The sequence below is a fragment of the Gallus gallus genome, chromosome 7 (genome assembly GCF_016699485.2).
Source record: "Gallus gallus isolate bGalGal1 chromosome 7, bGalGal1.mat.broiler.GRCg7b, whole genome shotgun sequence".
Lineage (NCBI taxonomy): Eukaryota > Metazoa > Chordata > Aves > Galliformes > Phasianidae > Gallus > Gallus gallus.
In genome coordinates, this window is record NC_052538.1 from 21,526,677 (window position 1) to 21,550,235 (window position 23,559).

General features: G+C 41.8%; 1 protein-coding gene across 13 annotated transcripts in view; it reads left to right on the forward strand.

The window, feature by feature from the left end:
* Positions 1 to 19,884, forward strand: part of LY75 (lymphocyte antigen 75) — a 55,760-nt gene extending 35,876 nt beyond the window's left edge. For all 13 annotated transcript variants that reach the window (XM_046943618.1, XM_046943619.1, XM_046943620.1 and 10 more), the window contains 16 exons: positions 314 to 390; positions 1,477 to 1,613; positions 2,627 to 2,732; positions 3,932 to 4,092; positions 4,784 to 4,913; positions 7,301 to 7,533; positions 9,158 to 9,326; positions 10,288 to 10,449; positions 11,355 to 11,477; positions 11,906 to 12,100; positions 12,477 to 12,697; positions 13,646 to 13,820; positions 14,319 to 14,486; positions 15,230 to 15,352; positions 15,819 to 15,986; positions 17,252 to 19,884. In XM_046943618.1, coding sequence (XP_046799574.1) covers positions 314 to 390; positions 1,477 to 1,613; positions 2,627 to 2,732; positions 3,932 to 4,092; positions 4,784 to 4,913; positions 7,301 to 7,533; positions 9,158 to 9,326; positions 10,288 to 10,449; positions 11,355 to 11,477; positions 11,906 to 12,100; positions 12,477 to 12,697; positions 13,646 to 13,820; positions 14,319 to 14,486; positions 15,230 to 15,352; positions 15,819 to 15,986; positions 17,252 to 17,436 — 2,533 coding nt within the window. In that variant the 3' untranslated portion in view covers positions 17,437 to 19,884. The remainder of the gene's footprint in view (positions 1 to 313; positions 391 to 1,476; positions 1,614 to 2,626; positions 2,733 to 3,931; positions 4,093 to 4,783; positions 4,914 to 7,300; positions 7,534 to 9,157; positions 9,327 to 10,287; positions 10,450 to 11,354; positions 11,478 to 11,905; positions 12,101 to 12,476; positions 12,698 to 13,645; positions 13,821 to 14,318; positions 14,487 to 15,229; positions 15,353 to 15,818; positions 15,987 to 17,251) is intronic.
* Positions 19,885 to 23,559: the final 3,675 nt, after the last annotated feature.

The following is a 23,559-nucleotide window of genomic DNA, read 5'->3' on the forward strand; positions in this document are numbered from 1 at the left end:
GCTGCCGCAAAGGATCGTAGGCTTCTTACAAGCACAATCTTAGCTTTCCATAATGCTGTAGCAATGCAGTGAATAATCCACCCTTGTTGTGCGCATCTCCTTTATTTGGGCATGGTACTGCCACATAACTGCTGAACCTACCAAATATTTGTTCCTGGTCTGGTTCCTTCCCATGTCCTTTCCAGTGTTGTAGGGCATGTCCTAGAAACAGTTCTCAGCCCAGATTTTTGTATGCACTGGCTCTGTTGCTATCAGAGTTTCCACTTGAAGCTCACAGTGGATTGGAGATTGACTCTGAAATGTTTGTATCCAGTTTACAGTTATTTCCACGCTTCCATGATCGATCCCTGAGGGACTGCTGGTATGTTTCTAGGAAGAGCTGGTATAGAGGTACGCTTGTTTCTATTCTTCTGCCCTTGTAGTCATTGCTATGAAGTAATTACTGTTCTGCTGAAACTCTGATACACAATACAAACTGATGCTGAATTAGGAGCAAATATCTTCTTGGCAATAATCTGATTTAATTTTGAATCATTTATTTGTTGTTCTGGGGAGAAGCCATGAAAATATTTTGTGATAACCAGAGGGAAAGGTGAACTCAGAAAACAATTTTTTTTAATCAGTAGCAATGATTGATTGTTAACTCCTTTTGTAGCCTAAATTAATTAATTAGGTGAAATCTTTTTTTTTGGCTGCTTTCCTTTTTGTGTATACTCGATGTATTCTAATTTCTGAAAATGAAGTGTTAGAGTAGCTTGACTGAATACCTGCTGCATGTGCAGCTAGAGATGTACATTTCATTATGTAGTGGAGTTCTCCTGGAAGAGATAAACAAAGCAGTGGAAATGCCTGCCTTGCAGTACCTGGAGCTGTTTGCCATCAGCAGTGCTTCATACTGGGGAAAAAATTGTGACCTGGATACTGAATAGTTACCCCATCTATTATCATTTCCACTTCAAAGCGTATTTTTCTGTTATATACTGCTGACCTGTTTTCATCCCTGCTAACCAAAAAATCTTCTTAACTAGGAGGCCAGTCTGGTTAATTTTGGGATAATGGAAAGCAGTAGCACAGGGCAGACTCTCAGTAATTTTTTTTTTTTTTTTTTGCTTTAATGGATTTTAGAGCATGCACCTTTTGTGCTAGAAAATGCAATTAGTCCTCATTCAAAATCTTTTTTTTAAATCCAACTTTTTTCTGTTGAAGTTATCTCCACTTACGTGAAGTGTTGCACCTCAAAATAAGAGATCAGAATCTGGATCTGTAAGAATAATATGTTATTGTCTGATATATATAAAGCGTTTACATTTGTCTTTTGCTCTGCTGTTACTTTTCAAGCTTTATATTGCTTTGTACTTCAGTATGGCTGTACTGAAAAGGACTTTGCTTCAGAATGGCCTTTCTCATGTCAAAGTATGTAAGTTATGGCACGGTAGAAATTATCATAACTGTTCTTCAAAACTTCCTTTTTCACAGACTACCCAGTGAACTGTAACATGAAGCTGCCCTTCATTTGTGAGAAGAATAATGCCTCCTTGCTGGAGAAACACGATCCCAGTTACCGCCCGGTCACAGGAGGTTGCCCCAAGGGTTGGCTTCGATTTCGGAATAAGGTACAGAAATCATACAGTTCTGTCTTTTGTAGATGAGCAAGCTGGAGCGCCCCACTAAAAGAGAAAATGAAGTATGTTTGGGAATGAGCTGTGGGATTGCTTTTGGAAACTACGTGCAGTGATTTTAAATGATCCCCTCCAGTTCTCTGTTGCGTATGTGGAAATGCTGCTGCTTATTTTCAAAGCAGTAATTTTAGGATTTTCGTTTTCCCCTCACCACGTGGTGAGGTCCAAGAACTTTGGTTTTATTGTCTAATCTTGGGCTGTGCTTTTAAGAAAGAGAAGGATTAGAAAAGAAGAGGATAAGATTTCTGTGGCTGAAACATCTTGATTCTCTTGATGAGTAATAATACGCAGCCAGCAAGCTGACAGACAGTCTGCTTCGCAAGCCACTTTAGGGATTTCACTTGATTAGGAATTAGGAAAAGCTTTCTCATAAGGAACCAACCAGAAGTCAGAAGCCGTACTATAGTAAATTTCAATTCTGTGTTGCAAGGCAGTCGTTTGAAATCTTAGTGAGGTTGTGATTCCTCTTTTGTGGCTTGCTGCTGTTCTCTGTACATAAAAAGGAGTGCGCATCGAATCTGGCGCATTACACTGTGCCAACGTTTGCCATTTTATATCAAACCATTGCAGCGTATACCTTTTGAGTTCCCAAGTTGTTTTTCCCAGAAGATAGTACATGACAATAAAAGAAATTGGCTTTCATGTTAACGCACGGTATGAATTCTTTCTTAAAACACTACATGATCATGATGTAGCCAATTAAAAATTACTGAACTGTGATCCTCAATGAATGAGGGACTACTCAGTGAGACTGTTGGTCATTTTTATATTTAGTTATTCTGTTAATATAACCAGGAGGGCATGCAGCTGATAGCGGTTCCCTTTCTGAGGAAAAGTAATTACATTTTACTACAGGACATAAAGTGAGATTTTAAGGTTGGTTTTCTTATCAGTTACTTCTTAGGAAGCAATAGCACAAAGAAAATTGTGTTATGTTTCTTTTGCAGTGCTTCCTAAAGATGAAATCTGAGTATTTAACATTCAATGCAGCGAATGAGAAGTGTGTAACTTTTGGAGGCTCTCTTCCATGCATCTCAAGTCAAGCTGAGCAAGGTGCGGTGAGCTGGGGGCACTTGTGACACGCAGCTTCTCTTCCAAACTCAGCATAGTTCTGCTTAAGAGCTAGAGCATAAAATCTCTTGCTTCTTTTAAGGTGCACCAGGGGCATTCTAAAAATCCAAGATGAGGTTAAAATTGCATACTCTAATGTTTGCTGTGCTAGAAATCTAAGATGCAAATATGGTCAGCAAGCATTTTAACTTAACCTGTTGTAAAAAAAATAAGAATAAAAGATGAGATACTCCCATGTTTTGCGTTGCAAGTTAAAAACATTACTGGCGCTGTGTTCTTTGTGCTCCGAAGGCCGTAGTTGTTGTTGTGTCCCATCACCAACCCCTCAATTGCAAAATCCACATATGTGGAATGAAGGCGCTATCTTAATGAAGCGTGTTTCTTTCTGTGGGCTTCTTCAGTGGCCTTAGGAGGTAGCTAGTTCTGGCATGTAAATCCTCCATGGGTTTGTCTAGTTCAGAAAATAGGCTGAGGCCAGCCTGGCATTTGGCCAGGAGGTGAAACACGTCAGCAGTAGCTAATTACGCAGCTTCAATTTGTCTTCCTAATCTAGACAAGCTCAGCGAATGCCTTTGGTGCCTGGAGGTTCACTGAAGGCCATCATATCATTCCAAAACACTCAGTAAGAGGGGTCTGAGCTTTAAGGTTTTCTTGGCTGAATTTTTTTTCCATCTAATCCTGGCTTCCTTTGTCCAATCCAACCCACTTTGGTGGGGTAGGCAAACTGCTAGAATCCAAGAAATGGTTCTGCTTTATGGAGTACGTCTCCCATCTTTCTAGATGGGAGGTATTACTTCCTCCATCAGTTCAGAGAGGACAGGAGGAAATTCTTCCACAGGGAGGCAATAGAAAACCTTGCAGACTTGTGGAAAAGCAGCTTCTGAAATCTTCTGTAAGTGCAAGGATAGAAGGTACTGGAAGCCAAGTTAAATACACTACTTGCTCCTCATCTAAAGATTTGGAGGACAAATACCAATAGTCTGCTCCATTCAGATAAAAGATAACACCCCTGGGGTTGATTATGAAATGAGAGGATGGTGAGCATTTGAAAATCTCAAAGGTCTAGGAAAATGAAGCTAATTAAAATGGAGCTGTGTTTCCTTATTAATGCAAAGTGTTTTTCAAGTGTTTGCTGCTGTTGTCTGAACTACAGTATGTACGTTTACTATTTTGCCCAACAGATTTTATAACATCCTTGCTTCCTCAAATGCCAAGAGATATTTGGATTGGTTTGCAGTTTTTGTTCAGCACGAGAGAAAACAAGTGGATAGATGAGAGCAGACTGTTATATAGTAACTTTCACCCACTCCTGACAGGAAGACTGAGAAAGATTCCACTGGATGTAAGTTCTGACTTTGGACTATTAGATTTCCTTGGACTGTTGAGTAATGGAATTTTGAATATTGGTTGTATCAAAAGAAAAAGAAAAATCCAAAAGAAACAAATCAAAAACCAGACTGATTCCACCAAATGGTGACTTTAATTGGCAAACAGAGTGGCTGACAGCAGTGGAATTCTGTTTCTTTGGACCTTTATTTGAATGATGTCTTCTCAATTGAAATACAAAACACTGAAAGGTGAAGGAAGAAAATCCAAACAACTGTTTAATGACTCACCTGTAATTGCTATCGGTAATTTATAGACTATGTAAATATAGTCATCAAAAAGATGCCATCAATAATTATTGGTTCACTTTAGAATGTATCTGTAACCATCATACATTCGTATTTGGTTTGCTGTTCTACCATGGTGAAGCATAATAAATGTAGTGGAATCACACCCGCAAACAAGATTTATGTTAAGAATTATTTTTTTTAAGCATTAATTTCATGTTCTTCCCCCATATCTACCTTACAAATTCTTTTTGAGGCCAAGCACCTGGTAGTGTTTGTAAAATAGGCGGACTGTATTACACCACTCCTTTGAAAGTTCTTAAACAAGTTCAGACAGATCATGTTCTCCTAGCTTTATGTTCTCTACACAAGTATGTTTATACCTTATTATAGTCTGATAAGTGTATCTCTGGTTTTCAGCTGTTTGATGAAGAATTTAACAATCAGTGTGGTGTAATCCTCAATGATCCCAAGTCTCACTATGTTGGAACATGGAATTTCACTGCTTGCGCTGACAGGCACTTCTTGGGTATATGCCAGCGTCCTATAGGTAAGTCTGGAGAGCCAAAATAAATTAGAGCCAGAGCTTGCTGTTAAGACACGTGTGCCGGGAGACTTTTTAGTACGTGTAAATCATTGCAGAGCAAGATGCCTATAGACAATGAGCAGATCAAGTGTGAAGGCTGGTCTGGGGAAATCTTTTTTTTTTTTTCAACTATTTAGAGTTTTCCCTTTTATTTTCATTGCCCAGTTCCAAAGGTATCTGTTTTCTTGAGACACTGACTGTGTGGTTTCACTGAAATCATGCTTAAGCCTATCGTAGTTTCAACATTCTGTGGGTATTGATGCCACGTTTATCAGGGGCTGGAACAAGCGATTCCTTCCTCCTCTGTAGAACCGGCAGAAGTGAAATCAGGGGAAAAATCTCACAATACTTCCATCCAACTTAAGCATCTGTGATTCTTAGCACTATCAGAATAAGAAGCATCGTGTACTCATGAAGCTAGAGATCGGTCTCCCCAGAGCAACCCTTGCAAATCTGAACTTAGAATAATATTCTAATACAGCTGTGCAGGTTGGTCAGCACCGTGTACTGGAACTGGATCAAACATATGTACCTACTCTTGCATTAATTACTGCTATGGGCTGATATTCAGCATGCTCACTTCTGAGTATGTTCCGCTATGTAAATAATCCTCTTAAATAACTAACATGCTGTCTTCCTTAAAAAAAAAAAAAAAAGAAAGAAAGAAAAAGAAGTTGTGCAAAATGAACACCCAAGAAAATGACCACCTTCTTATTTCTCAGGTAGGCAAAGTGATTTATATCCCCTCAAAAATATTTTTCATTCCAGTGCCAAATACTTCAGAAATACTAAGCGTTTGAATTCAAAGCTTTGCTAGGTGAGTTGTAGTCACAGAAAATGGAAAACGAATTTTCAATTAAAAGAAAGTTGGTGATATGTCTATGTAGATCAGTGTGTTGTCAGCCTGGGCTAACCAAAACGTCATGCACTTCCTCCTAACCAGAGCTGTGGAAGTTGTTATGAGAGAAGGTTTGGGACTGTCAAGGTATGTATCTGTCCTGGTCATTGGTGATACAGATCTTAAGATGATTCAGATTGGAATGGACCTCAGAATATTGCAGGGACAGCTGTGAGACCAGTCCCTGTTGCCTTGAGCTTCATTCTGTAGGGAGAAAGATAACTTCAGGTTCCGTGGAAGTCTTGGCGTGATTGATTTGCACAACTTCTCGAGATGTTCATAATGAGCAATTTCTTATTTCCTCTTTCAGAAATGAACATTTTCCCTACTAACTTGTTTCCACTTTGGATAGCCCTTGATATGTGATGACAGTTTTGGTTCCATGGTTCTTATTTGGAAGCTGTATATTAAGTGAAAGCATTTGGCAGCAGACACAAACAACATGCGAACAGTCTGTTTCAGCCTTGTCACTTCTATGGCTTACTGAAAGCTGTAAATAGTGCATAAATATCAGATTTCTATGATGTTTCTCTGTTCTTATGTTTTGAAAAATGGCCCTGTCAGCCTATCAATTAGCCATTTTTATGCTATTATGAGTGGAGTTTTTTCTCAGTGAGCCTTTTTTTGCTTGACATGCCTTCAGTGTCAGTCTTTTTCTGCCTTTTGGAGAGTCAGCTTATTTTTGGTTGCGTACCAATTTTGAGGGGCTACCAGCTTTGAATGCTTTAATTTACCACCCGCGGAAATGTTTGCATCTTTTATTACCTGCAATTGCAACGCATCACTGAGCTGTCTGCCTTCAGTATGATGCTGATAACTGTGATAAGACTCAGTACTTAAAACACAAACAGGGAGTTACACTCCTCCCTGTGCGAGGTAGGTCTTCTGTAATTAGTTCAGTGCACATGGAGAAAAAATAAATTCTCCCTGTATCAATGGATGGCAATAAAGAACTCTGGGACTCTGCAGTATGCTGTAAGAGCTGCACAGATGAGTTTTATGGCCCATTGGATTCACATACACATAAATTCATGGGCTCCATAGAGATGAATGAATCAAGTATAACAGCAGCAGAGAGCAGTCATTTTTCCATTGCTGTATTTAACTAAAGTTACAAAAGACGTGGGCTTTTTTCCCTTCAGTAAATAAAATTTCTAACATTATTTAGCAGTTACATAAAAATAAATAGAAAAGTATGTGAAGCCAGATTGAAGGAGATTCAAAAATAGATTGGCTGAAAATAACCCTTCCTGGATTTGTGTATGTTCTCTATCTGAAGTGTCAAAGGCATTTGCTCCTAACTAAAATCATGAGTATAATGTGCTGCCTAGGAAAATATTTTTTGATATTTTTTTTTTTCCAGGAAGAATTCAGACAGGTTTTTCTGTGTGTTGCAGAGAAACTGGAATGTGTTTCATAGGTTAGCTACCCACTAACTGGATTTCTTGTTTAGGTATAGGAGCTGCTGATAACCAGACAGAGCAAGTCCTCAATGACACGTTTAGCTATCATAATGTGCAATATAAACTAATCCTGAACAATCTGACCTGGAATGATGCAATGGCTGCATGCATAGGTCAGAAGATGCAGCTGGTTAGCATCACAGATCAGTTCCAGCAGGCTTCTCTCGCTGTTCAGGCTGCCCTTCATGACTACCCGCTGTGGATTGGACTCTTCAGCAGAGATGTAAGTTTTATTATCCCCTTGTATTGTGGCTTACGGTTGTTTTTAAAGTTGTATGAAATAGCAACTGGGATAAAGAAATGCAGAAATGAGTTTGGGGATAGCTTTTAAGTTAGTGATAATGACCTGGAGGGTCTCAAGATTAATGTTCTAAATCTTCAGTTCTCCAAGTTACATGGTGGGTTGTTGGACTATGCTGAATGGATAGATGAAGAGACTCTCTTAAAACATTTTACCATGAAAGGATATATTGTAGGTAGCAGCAACACAGGTTGTGGAATTACCTTTGTCTCTTCTGTTAATGAATGAAGTTGGTACTGCCATTTGATGTCATCACCACTGTTGATAGTACCACTGTAAAAAGATAACTCAAAATCAGTTCAAAAGGGAGAATCTGGAAGTAACAAAACCCAAAAGGGATCACTGAATGCTTCTGGAGATATTTGACTTAAATAATGTGAAGTAATGGACCAAGTTTTTGTTAGGTTCTGCTTTATTGCTTTATGTTTATTATCCAGAGAGCCTCCTGGAGATCTCTGGTGTGCATGGAGGGCTTCCTTAGCTGTTACTGAAATGGGTTGACTTGATTACAGAGTTGTTGGGTTTTGTCCAACACTTTAGTCTTGAGATAACTCCAAGAAAAATGTTAAAAGAGGTTTGAAAAGTGCCTCACCATAAAGGCTGATGGTACTCATTTGGCATCTGTGCTGTTACGATTTTCCTGTGTCAGTAATGGGCTGCTGAATATTCTAGGCAAAGCAGGGGGAAAATAGAACTTTGGGTGTATACTTCATGAAGAATATTTTTTTAAAAGGAAACAGGCATTTGATCTTGATGGAGAGACCAGAACAACTTTCCCTCCTGTTTTGAACCTTTATCTGCAAGTGAAGATCAAATGATTCATTTTGCTGCGTACAGCTCAGACATGCAGTAGCTTTTCAATATTGCAACACTCTGTTGTTTGGGCACAATTAAAAAGTCAAATGAAAACAAATTCTAATGAAACTGGTCAACAGAGCTCGTTATTCCAGTGCTGGAATCTTGCACACAAAAAATACAAAGGAAATTAAATTACAAAGCGTGAGGGGGATTTCCAGAGCACTTTAAATGTAGGGTTCTTAAAGGATAGGCTGATTGCTGTACGTGTTCTTATTCCTCCTGCATCCTTCAGGGTAGAAACATATCTCGTTTATTAAATGAGTTAAATACCTCATAGATTACTTTCAACTCACTGTGGAGAAAACTGGGACTGGGCCTTCTTTTCAGATGTTATCGGTTTTCCAAGATGAGGTAATTTTATCATTGATTTACAGGTGCACACGATATAATTTGGACATCTCTTAGCCAGGCCTTCCTCCATAACGTAGTTAAACAAAAAATTTGCTGTCTAATTCAACTAACTTATTTTCTTGATTAAAATAATGATTAAAGTAACAATCAAACTGTGAAATTAGGCAAACCTTGAGGAGTTCACAGCAGAGGCAGACACTGTGAGTGCCATCCGTTCAGCGCTTTCTGGACAACATAAATACTTTATCATGTTTTCTGTACCATATATATATTTCTATATATATATATATTTTTTTTTTTACTAAGCAATCTCATCCCTTTCACTTAACAATATCAGGGTGGAAAACATTACGGCTGGTTGGATGGGAAACATGTAAGCTTCAGTCGCTGGTCTGAAGATGATGAAGAGACAAGCGAAGAGTGCGTGTATTTGGATACTGATGGCTTCTGGAAAACTTCTGACTGCTACTCTGAAAATCGAGGTGCTATTTGCTACTCATCAGAAAGTACGTATCTGAGCACAGGACTTCCAAAAGCTGCCTTTTGTCTCACAGTTAACACCTGTTGATCCTAATCCACAAGTTCCTTACAAGTGAATTCAGCATGAATGCTTTGGGCCAGACTGTAGCTTTTATATCATCAACTGGTGATCCCAGCTGCACTATTTCCATAAGACTGTGGTACATTCACCTCTCCCACTTACGTATAGAAGATTCCGCTAACTCTGTCCTGTTAACATCTTAATATCGAGACCTCCAGAAATCTCTTATGTGGCTGAAGTCTATACAGGGACGGAGACATATGGTATTGAGGAGGAAGGCAGCAGGTAGATGCCAAATAAAAAGGTGTACAACAAAGTCATCTTCAGTTCACATAAGCTGAAGATATTCTAAATGTTCTCAATGTTCTAAGTATGCACATATTATAGCAGAATGGCTTTGGGGTGGGATATGTATGTAGCATGACCGCTTTCTCAAAAAGGAAAAGATCTCAGAGATTGTCACAGATGTATTCCCAATGAAACCATTATATACTTCTGTTTATTCAGGGAGAAGACACAGTTAAGCCGTTGCTGTACATCCTGAGTCACAGCAATATACTTGGTGTTATGGCATCCCTAATTATTTGGTGCCTCTCGCTTGCAGCAGCTGCAAGAAGAATTATTCTCACCTACTGAGTATTAGATAAACCCGTAGAACTGGGATGTGTTGCCAGCTATGGCACCTATAACGCTTACTGCTGTTTTTGTTGCATAAAGAAATAAGTCAAACCACAAACAAATCACTTCACTGCCATGAAGAAACTCAGAGCAGCAACATATTGCACACTTACAGGGTGTAATTTCTATTTTACAGGGTGCATTTCTATTTTTCCTGCGTGTTTGTGAATGCTGCCTGAAAGTTGTTGTTTGTTTGATTAATTGTTAAAATAAGGTCATGTCCTGATTGTTTTCCTTCCCTTCCTCAGAGAAGGATGAAAAAGAACAAGTAACACAAGTTAAGTGCCCGCATAAGATTAAAAATACACCCTGGATATCATTCAGAAACAATTGTTACACTTTTATGATAACAAAAAATAGATGGCGAGAAATGAAGTCTCAAGAAGCTCATCATTTATGCAAGAAAATGAGTAAGTATTTGTTCATACTATGGGTATTAAAGGCATACCGGCTTAGGGGAGATGAGTTACAGATCTGAGTTGCTGTCTTAAAAGGGCAGCAAAGTCAGCAATCAGGGAGGCTGCAGCATTTGCGAGTGTGTAGCGGTGCTGCACTGCCCGATGGTGTTTGTGCTTGCACTGCTCTGATTAGAAGTGTTTGAGGGGGAAGTGATTAGGAGTAACTGAATTCTGAGGACTTTAATAAATGGAAAATGCCTGTTCTTTTTTTTATATATATAAAATCAGCAGATTTAAAATAGTTTGAGTTAATTGTTTTGCCCTTTGCAGCATTCTGGATTTTCATTCGCATCTCCTTTGTTTTTCATCTTCCTTCTTCTGTGAACACTGGGTGAACAAAGCAAACAGGCTCAGAACAGCCCAGTTCAGGAAGGCACTCTTTTCCTGTCTGCCCTGAATGAAGCAGATACTTAAAAGCTTCCCTCTTATGTTAAACAATTGCTCCTGCCATGCATGCGCACACCTCTTGCCATAAACTGATTTGTCATCAGTTGATTTCAGTTCAGTCTTTTTTCTTGAGCAGTATTAAGATAAACAGTATGAAGAACACTGTGAAAGACTGATGGTATTTGTATGTTGTACACAGACACAGTTTTTACTACAAGAAACGCTGTAGTGGTAGAACCCGTAAGAATCTCCAGGGCTGAGTCATTCACTTATCTGAACCAGCCTGAACCAGGGCAAGCACTGCTGCTGACGCCTTTGAGAAATCTTTTCCCCTCTCTTCCTTTGGTTCTTTTGTCTTGCTTTTACGCTTTCTTGGACCTATCTTAGTAATTACTAACAGTAGCGAAAAGGCAATTTATATAAGTGCGAGGTGAATCTGTGAGAAAGTAACGTGAAACAAATTTCAACAGACCCAGAAGCATTTGTGCTGAGCGTTCGAGATGAAGAAGAAAACAATTTTGTTGCTGAGCAGCTTCACTCATTCAGCGGTCTGGCTGTGTGGGTCTGGCTGGGTGTCATTTACGATGATAGTGGTGAGCTCAATGTTTTCTTTTCTCTTCCTTCTTTGTAATAACTGGATTGAGACAGTTTGCAGCATGAAGTGCTTCTTGCGTGCTTCGGTGTGCAAGCAAAGTTGCACTGAATACGAACATACAATAATCATTTATCTTTGTATTTATCTTCTAGAAGAAAATAGCTGGACAGGCTTTCTGTCTGAGTCATAATTAGATCCAGTATGTGCTGTTTTGTCTAGATTTGATTTCCCTGGAAAGCAGGATGTGGGGCCTGGATGAGTAATGCTAACATATTTAGCACTGTATACAGAAGCGATTCACAGTAATTTAGAGCACTGCTGATTTTCTTTTTTTCCTAAGTGAATATCTGCAAATGTCCTTAACAGCTAAATGACATCTGTGCACGTAGTGCCAATGTTCTGATAAGTACACAATATTTTCCACAGATAAAGTCCTGAAGTGGTATGATGAAACTTATCTGACTTACAATAACTGGAGGCTGGGAAGACCGATCATAAAGAAGAACAGCTTTTTTGCTGGTGTAAATCTTGATGGTTTCTGGGATATTTATAATTATTCTCAAAGTTGGCAAGCTCATCACTATAATGTGTACAGTATTCTCGCCTGCAAAATTGAAAGGGGTAAGTGTTGGGTTGCTGGATGAGGGTCGTAATGGTCCTGGTCCTGCAGCACCTCCTGTGCATACATACACAAGGCTGTGGTTTTGTTCCCACTGAAACACATAGCACAGCTGTCATGGGCTCTTGTGGGCATAGGGCCAGTCTGTGCCTAACTGCTGTGATACTCAGATCAGAACAAATGTGTTTGCTGTACTCTACTATCAACTGCTCATGGTGTTCAGAATACCAGAAGATAACTTACATGATATAAGCGGCTTGAATTAAACAATCTGACTCTTGAATTGCATCGTTAGTGATTGATTTTAATACTTCTATTTGTTCCTAGTCATGTGACTGAAACACTCAGGATTTCTTATCTTCTTTTTCTTTGAAATAGGACCCCAGCAGCACAAGCCTCCACTGCCTGAGTTTATTCCACACGGAGACGTAACATACAGAATTCTTCAGAAAAAGTTAACGTGGTACGATGCAGTGAGAGAATGCAAGCAAAATATGAGTGATTTAGCAAGTGTACACAGTGAATCACAGCAGCTATTTCTGGAAGATATTGTCAAGCAGGATGGCTATTCGCTGTGGCTTGGGTTGTCCATTCATGATGTAAGTATGTACTTTTGGTAACCTCAGTAGCAGTTTGTAAGTAATTCTCTGCACAGAACATGAAATATTTTCCTATATTTTTATTCTGGATTCATGGAAGCGCTATTTTCATGTAATGCATGTTAAAGTATGTTGCAGTGTATGTAGACACACTACTGCTAGTTCTGAATCTTTGAGAATTGCAAACAGTACAATGAATCGGGCAAGGATTTGTGGAGCCTGTTTAGTGCAGGTCATGACTGACTCTTCGAGGCCCTCTAGGAAGTTGTGCATCTCTTCTCCCAGGAGGCAGCTACAGATCTTACTCCATCTCTGTTTTATCCTTGAAGCCAGGAGTGTGTGTTCCCAGCCCTGCTTCCCGTACTACTCCCCAGGGCTGCCTCTAGAGCTGGTAGTGGGAGGTAGTTGGCAGAGAGCGCAGAAGTGTGACGTGTACCCATGCTGTCTGTGCCCCTCTTTTGCTCTTGAATGAGTCCCTCCACTTCTCACAACTCTGTCTTCATTATCGAGGGTTTCCAGCAGTGTTTCTGAAGCGTGAGCTGATGCTGCAAACAGATCCTGAGCTGGCCAGCTCTACTCACTGCAGCCCAGCAGTTAGCAAGCCCAGTAATATTCATATCGAGGAAGATAGACTGCTTAAATGAAACAGCAAGATTAAATTAAGATGTTCCCCGCAGAATAATACAGGCACACTGCAAGTTTAAACTTAGAGATAGCATATTTTTTCAGTGGGCAGAAGTAGCTAGCATTTCAGTGTTAAGAATTGGTTGGAAAATGCTGTTTTACATGTTTATTCCGTGAGGATTGAGAGAATGAAGCACTTGCATTTTAATTGATTACTTGCTGATGGATAACCATTGCTACGTGACTTACTAATGACTGACAGACATTGAACCACAACCATATGCAGTGGCTTGAAAGCTGTAGGTTTTTTTTTTCTTTACTTAGGGAAGTAAAGCTAATTTTGAATGGTCAGATGGAAGCAGTTTTGACTATTATCCGTGGGAATTAGAAAACTCAAATACGACTGAGAACTGCGTCCTGTTGGATACCAAAGGATCTTGGAACCGTGCAAAATGTACCAATGTTGCTGAAGGAGCCATTTGCTATAGCTTTTCAAACAGTGAGTGTAATGTGTTAAAATATTTTCTGTAGCTGTCGCATGTATTGTCTCCTTACATGCTTTAGTTAGAGCTGACAGACCATGTTGGGTTACTTCTTTAAGAATTTTCTATCAGGGATGATGGAATGCTTTTAAATATATGGTAGAGACTTATTCTCTCCATTCTACTGAAGAAAATCCTGGTCATCTCTTGGTCACCTGTGGTGTATCAGCTCTCACGTCTCTCTTTCTGAATCAAAATCTGTATCAAACACGCATCAAACTTTGAAACACCCTATAAGACAAGAAAAAAGATAGTTCCCAAGTCTTTGGGACTCGTATCGCATCCATTTTCAAGTAAGTTCATCTACTGCACATGAAGAAGGAAGGTATGCTAACTGAATCGTGGATGCTGGTAGGACAGGTAGTTCTTGCTGATATTTACTTTCCCGATACTGCAGCAAAGAAACTGCACAAACTCCTGTAGCAGAAGTAATTCCAATATCTTTATCTTTCCAGAGAAACAATTGGAGCAAAAGCAAGTGAGCCGAGCCTCAGGATGCTCGCAACTCAGTGGAGAACTACCGTGGATACAGTATAAGGATCACTGTTACGCATTTGACATGGCTTTCTACAATTTTTCAGTATATAACGTGGAAGATGCTAAGAAAGTCTGCAAGAAACTAAGTATGTTTAGACTCTTATCACATCACAACCTATAATAAGTCCTCTGTACCAAAAGAATTAGAAAGCAAAACTAATGAACCTATGCTAGTTAGACTTCAGCTTTTCAGCCCTACCTCCTAATTTAAGAAAAATAATAGCTAGTTTTAGCTTTGAACATCTCATTAAGGTTCTTGGCACGTGGATATCTGCAAGGGGAATCCAGGTGCCCATTGTCAGAGGATTTAGAAATTTGAAGTTAAAGGTTTGGAGGAAAACGCTGTATTTCTATACAGATAGGTTTATGTGAAATAAAGTGCTGTTAGTGCTTTTTATTCAAGGCTTTCATGAGCTACTTGCAAAGCTATCCCTACCAAATAGTCCAAAGCACATACATTGTAGATACTATTAGGGCACACAATATCACTACAAATACTAATTCTCTGTCAAACTAGTAATTCTGAACCAGGGATGTATCTTTTGGAATCATCCATGTAAGTATTCCACAGCTGCAGTAAGATTACACCAATTTATTTTATGGGACCTGCCAGGATAACCAGTCACCTGAGGTTGTCTTGCGTAACATTACACTGTATTTGAGGAAGGGGAGATGTCTGCCTTCCTTCTGCCGGTTACTTCAGATTAATGTTATAAGCCCAAATCGGCAAATCTTTTCCCATTACAATTGTTCCTGCGGAAAACTTTGTGTATGAACGCAATGAAAACTGCCGATGCTACAGTTCTAACCATTTTTCTCTTCCCCTTAGATCCTTCAGCAGCCCTTCTGACCATAGGGGATGCTGAGGAAAATGCGTTTGTGAGCGCACACATAAAGAAAAATGATCTAATAACTAGGAAAGTATGGCTTGGACTGACTCAGAGCTCTACAGGTAAGAAGCAGCAATGGTTATGGGTGCTTCACGTAGTAGATAAAGATAATGCATAAATCCTCAAATGAGAATATAGTTGTATAGTATTGGCAGCCCACGCTATCTCCTGCCTGCGGTTGGCATCCCTCATTGAGCAGTGCAGAGCCCTCTGGACTTCTCCACATATTAAATCTCTTCCCGCTGCACATTTGAGATGATCAGAATAAGTGACATCAATTTTCTCCAACACTGTTACTGATACCTAAGGGTGATGTCATTGCCATCCAAATACATCAGATCCTAAGGATCTGGAGAAGAAGCGTGGCTAAAAATGATGTTGTTTGCGTTTATTGCTTTTAATATATGGGATATATATTATCAGCTCTGTTTCTTATAGCAGTGCAAAGAAATCAGTAGTCTGTGAGTTACCTTCAAGTAATATTAGAGAACATTTTGGTGACATAACTAAGCAGATTTTTCTCAACAGGTCAGACCTTGCACTGGCTTGATGGCTCATCAGTTAATTACGCCAATTGGGATAACAGAACCACAGAACTCAGTGAAAAATGCAGTGTTATCACGTCCACAACTGGCAAGTGGTCCAAAGTTGACTGCAGTCGTAGTCAAAGCAGAGTGGTTTGTAAAGCTCCTTTAGGTATGTGAGCACTGATTTTAGCAGATGTTAAATGTTTCGGTGACTATATTCAGGATTTTCTTCTCCTTCTCTTTTTCTTCTCCTTCTCTTTTTCTTCTCCTTCTCTTTTTCTTCTCCTTCTCTTTTTCTTCTCCTTCTCTTTTTCTTCTCCTTCTCTTTTTCTTCTCCTTCTCTTTTTCTTCTCCTTCTCTTTTTCTTCTCCTTCTCTTTTTCTTTTCTTTTTTTTTGCTGGGGGATGCCTTTTTTAAGTAACTAAAAGTGCAGTTCATGAAGGAACCGTTCGATGACTGCCTTAAGCAAGAGCCTTCTGTAGCTCTTCTGCCTGAAATTACGTTCGCCTAAGACAATATACTGAGAAACCAGGGGACAGACTATGTAGGAATTTGCTTCTCCGTGTTTCCACTGTCCATTTAAAGGAGAGGATTGAAATTTCCACTTAAAAGCCAGCATAGAGTAGTTGCTGTGGCTTTTCTATTTACCACACGGTATCTTTCATGGGTGAGTCTGTGTGGGTAGGAGCAGAAAGACTTGTGCACATGAGAAATGTTGAGGAAACAGGTACTGAATATTTGTTTGCAGTCTTGAGGAGTCTTCTGAAACTGGTCTCACAGCTCCAGAAAGACTCAGGGAGTACGTTAATGCCTCACATTTTGCTCTGCCTGGGAAAGGAAACAATTACCTGAGCATTAAGCAAATTCCCGAGAAGCAGTGGAATCTCTGTGATTTTGTATGCATTTTCACAGAAGTGCAGGAACAGATTTAACTTAGTTGTGCTAAGGAAGACCTCAGTGGGATTTTTTCAGTCCAAGGGGGGTATAATTTCCCTCCAATTGAAGAGAATCCAGGGGCATATTACATTCTGGAAGTGCACAGACTTCATAAAAAGGAAACACCTGTTCACACTCTTTTTCACTGCTCCACTTACAGGAGAGGATGTATGGCATTGCTTGCTTGGAATGAGTGCAGAATTTCTGGTGCAGCAAACCAGTAGGGTATTCTTGACCTCCACAGGTCCCTTCCAACACATCACGATTACAAAAGTAACAAGTGAATTATTAAAAATAAACAGAGACTAATGTATACTGGAAACTAACTTGCAGTTAATGAAGGCTACAAACCTGGTGAACCAGTTGGCCTTGGCTTAAGCCAAATGATATCTGTGTAAATACAGCGTTGGTGTATAGCTACCTAAACATTAACCCTGTGCAAATACTATTTTTACCAAGGCTCTTAGACAATAACTGTGTTTCTTTCTTCTGTTACAGGCTCTAATCACACTGGAGTGGCTGTAGCTTTTGCCCTGCTGGTCATCTTAGTCCTTGTTCTGGGATTGGTGTGGTTTATCTGTAAAAAGAAGCGTCTTCACTGGAGTGCCTTCTCTTCAGTACATTACCAAAGAGGGTTAAATGATGATGAAGCTGATGATGTGTTCACAAAAGATGGCTATTGAGGAAAAACTGTTCCTTCTGGGAGATTCAGCACGAACTTCACTGTGTGAAGCCGTAAGGACTGTACTACTTGATGTGTTGTTACTTCTTTTTGAAAAAGTGATAAGGTTATTAACGGGGGCTGAGTTTCGTTCCTTTCTACAAGCGTGCAATTTTTATTCAAGCCCACGGTAATCATTTGCATTTGGCCTCAGTTGTTAAAGGTACAAGGGTTTTGGAGCTGTGTAACGTATTTTGATTTAGAGTACTATTTTCCATCTCCTTACTGGAAAATGTCTTTAATTAAATAATTAATGACAACTTACTTCATGCAACGTCACCTTATTGAATGCATGTAGAGTTGCCTCGTGAATTCTCTAACTCTGTGCAATTGTCACTCAGTAACTTCAGGCCAACGATGTGCCATTTGGATGTGTTAAGGATGCTGCTGCTAGCGTTGGATTATCGAGCCTAGCACGGAGAGGATAAATGCTTGGTGTAGCAACTTCTGTAACAAGCTGTTGTAAATTCTGATAAAGTGGGGGAAAAAGGAGATATCAGACAAGGAAGCATTCTTTCCCCATCCCTCTAGAATTTAAATCTTCATGTTGCAGGGAAGGAAGGTAATGCTGTTACTTTCTCCCCCCAAATTGATAATAATAATAAAGTCATACTGGGGAGATAAGACGATTGGAATGCAGGGAGTTACAGAAAATAGCCTGCACTAAAGCCATGCCGTTTATGAGTAAGTTTATTAATAAATGTAGAGTATTTTACAGCTGACACTGCGACATGCTGGCAGATCACTGATCTTAGCCCTCGAAGGCACGGCGCAGATACCAGAACTGCCCCGTATGGGCTGACTGTGAGTACAAGCAGAACTCGAGACAGTAGGAGCCTCAGCCTTGTGAAAGCAAAGGCATGAATGCTGTGTTTTATCCTGTGGCGTAACTTAAATTACTCAGTTCCTTTTCACAGCACCTTTAACAAAGGTTTAGAAGCACAAATAGCAGAGATGTTTACAGTGAAATCAGTATCTAGGCATAAGCAGAAAAATGGAAACATTGCTAAAAGTGCACTTAGAGTAGCATTTAGAGGAAGAATTATTCCATTCTATCCCATGGCTCCAAACTACTCTGAAATGAGACCTGTGTGACTGCTGGATAAAAAAGACCACCTCCATTTCACAATTGGTTGCAGCGCGGTGCCTGAGGATGGGAGCATTACAGAGACAGTGTTCCATGTTCTGTAGTGAGATCCTTCTGAAGTTTCACCTCCAGTATTACTGTTGGTTTTTATTATGGTTAAGTGCTTAACTCCGTAAAGCAGAATATCTGTTATCTGTCCAAGAAATAACAAAGATAAATATCTGAGGAAGGAATGAGGAAGAATGTATGGTAAATTAAGTTGTGTATGTAAATGCTAAAACTACTTGAGTATTTTACATAAAACTTGATTTTTATATGTGATGCGATCTATGCACTCCAAAGGAAGTTACAAAGGGAAAATGAGAAGACAGCTTTGTACATCTACCAATATGTTGATCAGTGGTTGAAGTTGTTCAGCTTCTTCAGAGCACAGTGCAGAGGACAGGTGTTTACTTTGATGAAGGAGTATATGCAAAAGACCATATCCATCCCCTGTGCAGTAATAATGATGTGATACGACAGGTAGGAATACATTTGGTCTGACGTGCTAAGAAGTGTACTACTGCTTTCTCTGGAGCAACACTGCGAGGTCATAATGTTGAGCTGCCTTATTTCCCTGCAGTTTACTGAAAGGGACAGCACTTTCCTTGGTTCCTGTTTGCACTATTTTGATAAGCAGGTGTTAATCATCTGTACTGATAATAGAGAACCTCTTGTAGCGATCACTTCAGTACCTGTTGAAATAGCAGAGTGAAGGAGAGTAGCCAAAGAGACGTTTTAGTTTGCAGATAGAGAAGTGAGCACTTTTTGGTTGTTTATTTGGTACTTGGGCACAATGGTGAAAGCTTCCTTCCCCCTTCCTTGATGCTAATTGCTTTGCTGAATGACTTCTAAATTAATGAACTTCTTAAGGAAAAGTGTTGTTCGTTGTCCTGTTCTCACAACAATAAGAAGGGAGGGGGAAAATAGTTCTGAATCCCTGTTTGGAGATTTACGAGTTCTGTCGATGTTTCTATTTGGATGGTTGGAGTTGGGAAGCTGAAGTTCAAAGTGGAAAATAGTGATAAAATTCCCAGTTACCCAAAATATAAATAATATATACTTTTTGTAATTAAAAAAAATCTAAAAATGTATTCTATTCTTACAAATGATGTAAACGATTGTGTAAGGCCCCTCTCTGATCCTATTTGATGTTTGTTTCATCACACCCACGTTGTCTCATCACTGGCAATTCTCATTTGAACAAGCACAGCTGCCTTAGTGCAGGTGAATAACCCACAGCAAGATTAGTACTGAAAGAATAAAGCAAAATGAAACACGGAACTGCTTACATTGGTTTTATTTACAGGGAAACAGTTAATGGAGGTAACGCGTACGTGTGGGTAACTGCTTATGGACTGCTGCACATGCTGTTACACACGGTTACATGCTGTTACACATGGTTACACACTCTTGCACACTTTTACATGCTCTTACATACTCTTGCACACTGTTACACGCTGTGGCACATGGCTGCACGCTGTTACATGCTGTGGCACATGCTTGCACACTGCTACATGCTTTTTGCACACTGTTACATGCTGTTACACATACTTGCACTCTGTTACACGCAGTGGCACACGCTTGGACGCTGTTACACAGTGTTGCATGCCATTACATGCTCGCACGCTGTTGCAGGCGGTTACACACGCTTGCACACTGTTACACGTTGTTACACATGCTTGCACCCTGTTACACATGCTTGCACACTGTTGCATGCCGTTACACACGCTTGCATGCCATTACACACTGTTACACATGCTTACCCACTGTAGCACTCTGTTACACGCGTTTGCACGCCGGAACATGCTGTTACACACGCTTGCACACTGTTACAAAGGCTCGCACGCTGTTACACACTTGCACGCCGCTACACACTGTTGCATGCAGTCACACGCTGTTGCACATGCTTGCACACTGTTACACACGCTTGCATGCTGTTGCATGCCGTTACACGATGTTGCACATGCTTGCACGCTGTTGCACATGCTTGCATGCAGTTGCACGCCGGTACACATGCTTGCACGCTGTTGCACACCGGTACACGCCATTACACATGCTTGCACGCCGTTACACGCACTTGAACGCTGTTACACACACTTGCACACCGTTACACGTGCTTCCACGCTGTTACACACACTTGTACGCCATTACACATGCTTTCACGCCGTTACATGCACTTGAACGCTGTTACACACGCTTGCACACCGTTACACGTGCTTGCACGCTGTTACACACACTTGCACACCGTTACACGCGCTTGCACGCTGTTACACGTGCTTGCACACCATTACACGCTGTTACACACACTTGCACACCGTTACACGCGCTTGCACGCCGCTACACGCTGTTACACACACTTGCACACCGTTACACGCGCTTGCACGCCGCTACACGCTGTTACACACACTTGCACACCGTTACACGCGCTTGCACGCTGTTACACGCCGTTACACACACTTGCACACCGTTACACGCCGTTACACACTGTTACACACACTTGCACACCGTTACACGCGCTTGCACGCCATTACACGCACTTTAACGCTGTTACACACACTTGCACACCGTTACACGCGCTTCCACGCCGTTACATGCACTTGAATGCTGTTACACACGCTTGCACACCGTTACACGCGCTTGCACGCTGTTACACACACTTGCACACCGTTACACGCGCTTGCACGGTGTTACACGCAATTACACACACTTGCACACCGCTACACACTGTTACACACACTTGCTCACGCGTGCAAGCGCGTGTAACGGTGTGCAAGTGTGTGTAATTGCGTGTAACACCGTGCAAGCGCGTGTAACGGTGTGCAAGTGTGTGTAACGGTGTGCAAGTGTGTGTAACAGCGTGTAGCGGCGTGCAAGCGCGTGTAACGGTGTGCAAGTGTGTGTAACAGCGTGTAGCGACGTGCAAGCACGTGTAACGGCGTGCAAGTGTGTGTAACAGCGTGTAATGGCGTGCAAGCACGTGTAACGGCGTGTAACGGTGTGCAAGTGTGTGTAACAGTGTGTAACGGCGTGTAACGGTGTGCAAGTGTGTGTAACGGCGTGTAACAGCGTTCAAGCGCGTGTAACGGCGAGCAGGCGCGTGTAACGGTGTGCAAGTCTCTGTAACGGCGTGCAAGTCTGTGTAACAGCGTGTAACGGCGTGCAAGCACGTGTAACGGTGTGCAAGTGTGTGTAACAGCGTGTAACGGCGTGCAAGCGCGTGTAACGGCGTGCAAGCGCGTGTAACGGTGTGCAAGTGTGTGTAACAGTGTGTAACGGCGTGTAACAGCGTTCAAGCGCGTGTAACGGTGTGCAAGTGTGTGTAACGGAGTGTAACGGCGTGCAAGCGCGTGTAACGGCGTGCAAGTGTGTGTAACAGCGTGTAACGGTGTGCAAGTGTGTGTAACGGCGTGCAAGCGCGTGTAACGGCGTGCAAGCACGTGTAACGGTGTGCAAGTGTGTGAAACAGCGTTCAAGCGCGTGTAACGGTGTGCAAGAGTGTGTGTCAGTGTGTAACCGCGTGTAACGGCGAGCAGGCGCGTGTAACGGCGTGCAGGCGCGTGTAACGGTGTGCAAGTGTGTGTAACGGCGTGTAACGGCGTGCAAGCGCGTGTAACGGCGTGCAAGTGTGTGTAACAGCGTGCAAGTGTGTATAACAGCGTGTAACGGTGTGCAAGCGCGTGTAACGGCGTGCAGGCGCGTGTAACGGTGTGCAAGTGTGTGTAACGGCGTGTAACGGCGTGCAAGCGCGTGTAACGGCGTGCAAGTGTGTGTAACAGCGTGCAAGTGTGTATAACAGCGTGTAACGGTGTGCAAGCGCGTGTAACGGCGTGCAAGTGTGTGTAACAGCGTTCAAGCGCGTGTAACGGCGTGCAAGCGTGTGTAACGGCGTGCAGGTGCGTGTAACGGTGTGCAAGTGTGTGTAACAGCGTGTAACGGCGTGTAGCAGCGTTCAAGCGCGTGTAACGGCGTGCAAGTGCGTGTAACGGTGTGCAAGTGTGTGTAACAGCGTGTAACGGCGTGTAACAGCGTTCAAGCGTGTGTAGCGGCGTGCAAGCGCGTGTAACGGTGTGCAAGTGTGTGTAACGGCGTGTAACAGCGTGTAACAGCGTTCAAGCGTGTGTAACGGTGTGCAAGCGTGTGCAACAGCGTGTAACGGCATGCAAGCACGTGTAACGGTGTGCAAGTGTGTGTAACAGCGTGTAGCGGCGTGCAAGCGCGTGTAACGGTGTGCAAGTGTGTGTAACAGCGTGTAATGGCGTGCAAGCACGTGTAACAGCGTGCAAGCGCGTGTAACGGTGTGCAAGTGTGTGTAACAGCGTGTAGCGGCGTGCAAGCGCGTGTAACGGTGTGCAAGTGTGTGTAACAGCGTGTAGCGACGTGCAAGCACGTGTAACGGCGTGCAAGTGTGTGTAACAGCGTGTAATGGCGTGCAAGCACGTGTAACGGCGTGTAACGGTGTGCAAGTGTGTGTAACAGCGTGTAACAGCGTTAAAGTGCGTGTAATGGCGTGCAAGCGCGTGTAACGGTGTGCAAGTGTGTGTAACAGTGTGTAACGGCGTGTAACGGTGTGCAAGTGTGTGTAACGGCGTGTAACAGCGTTCAAGCGCGTGTAACGGTGTGCAAGTCTCTGTAACGGCGTGCAAGTGTGTGTAACAGCGTGTAACGGCGTGCAAGCACGTGTAACGGTGTGCAAGTGTGTGTAACAGCGTGTAACGGCGTGCAAGCGCGTGTAACGGCATGCAAGCGCGTGTAACGGTGTGCAAGTGTGTGTAACAGTGTGTAACGGCGTGTAACAGCGTGCAAGCGCGTGTAACGGTGTGCAAGTGTGTGTAACGGAGTGTAACGGCGTGCAAGCGCGTGTAACGGCGTGCAAGTGTGTGTAACAGCGTGTAACGGTGTGCAAGTGTGTGTAACGGCGTGCAAGCGCGTGTAACGGCGTGCAAGCACGTGTAACGG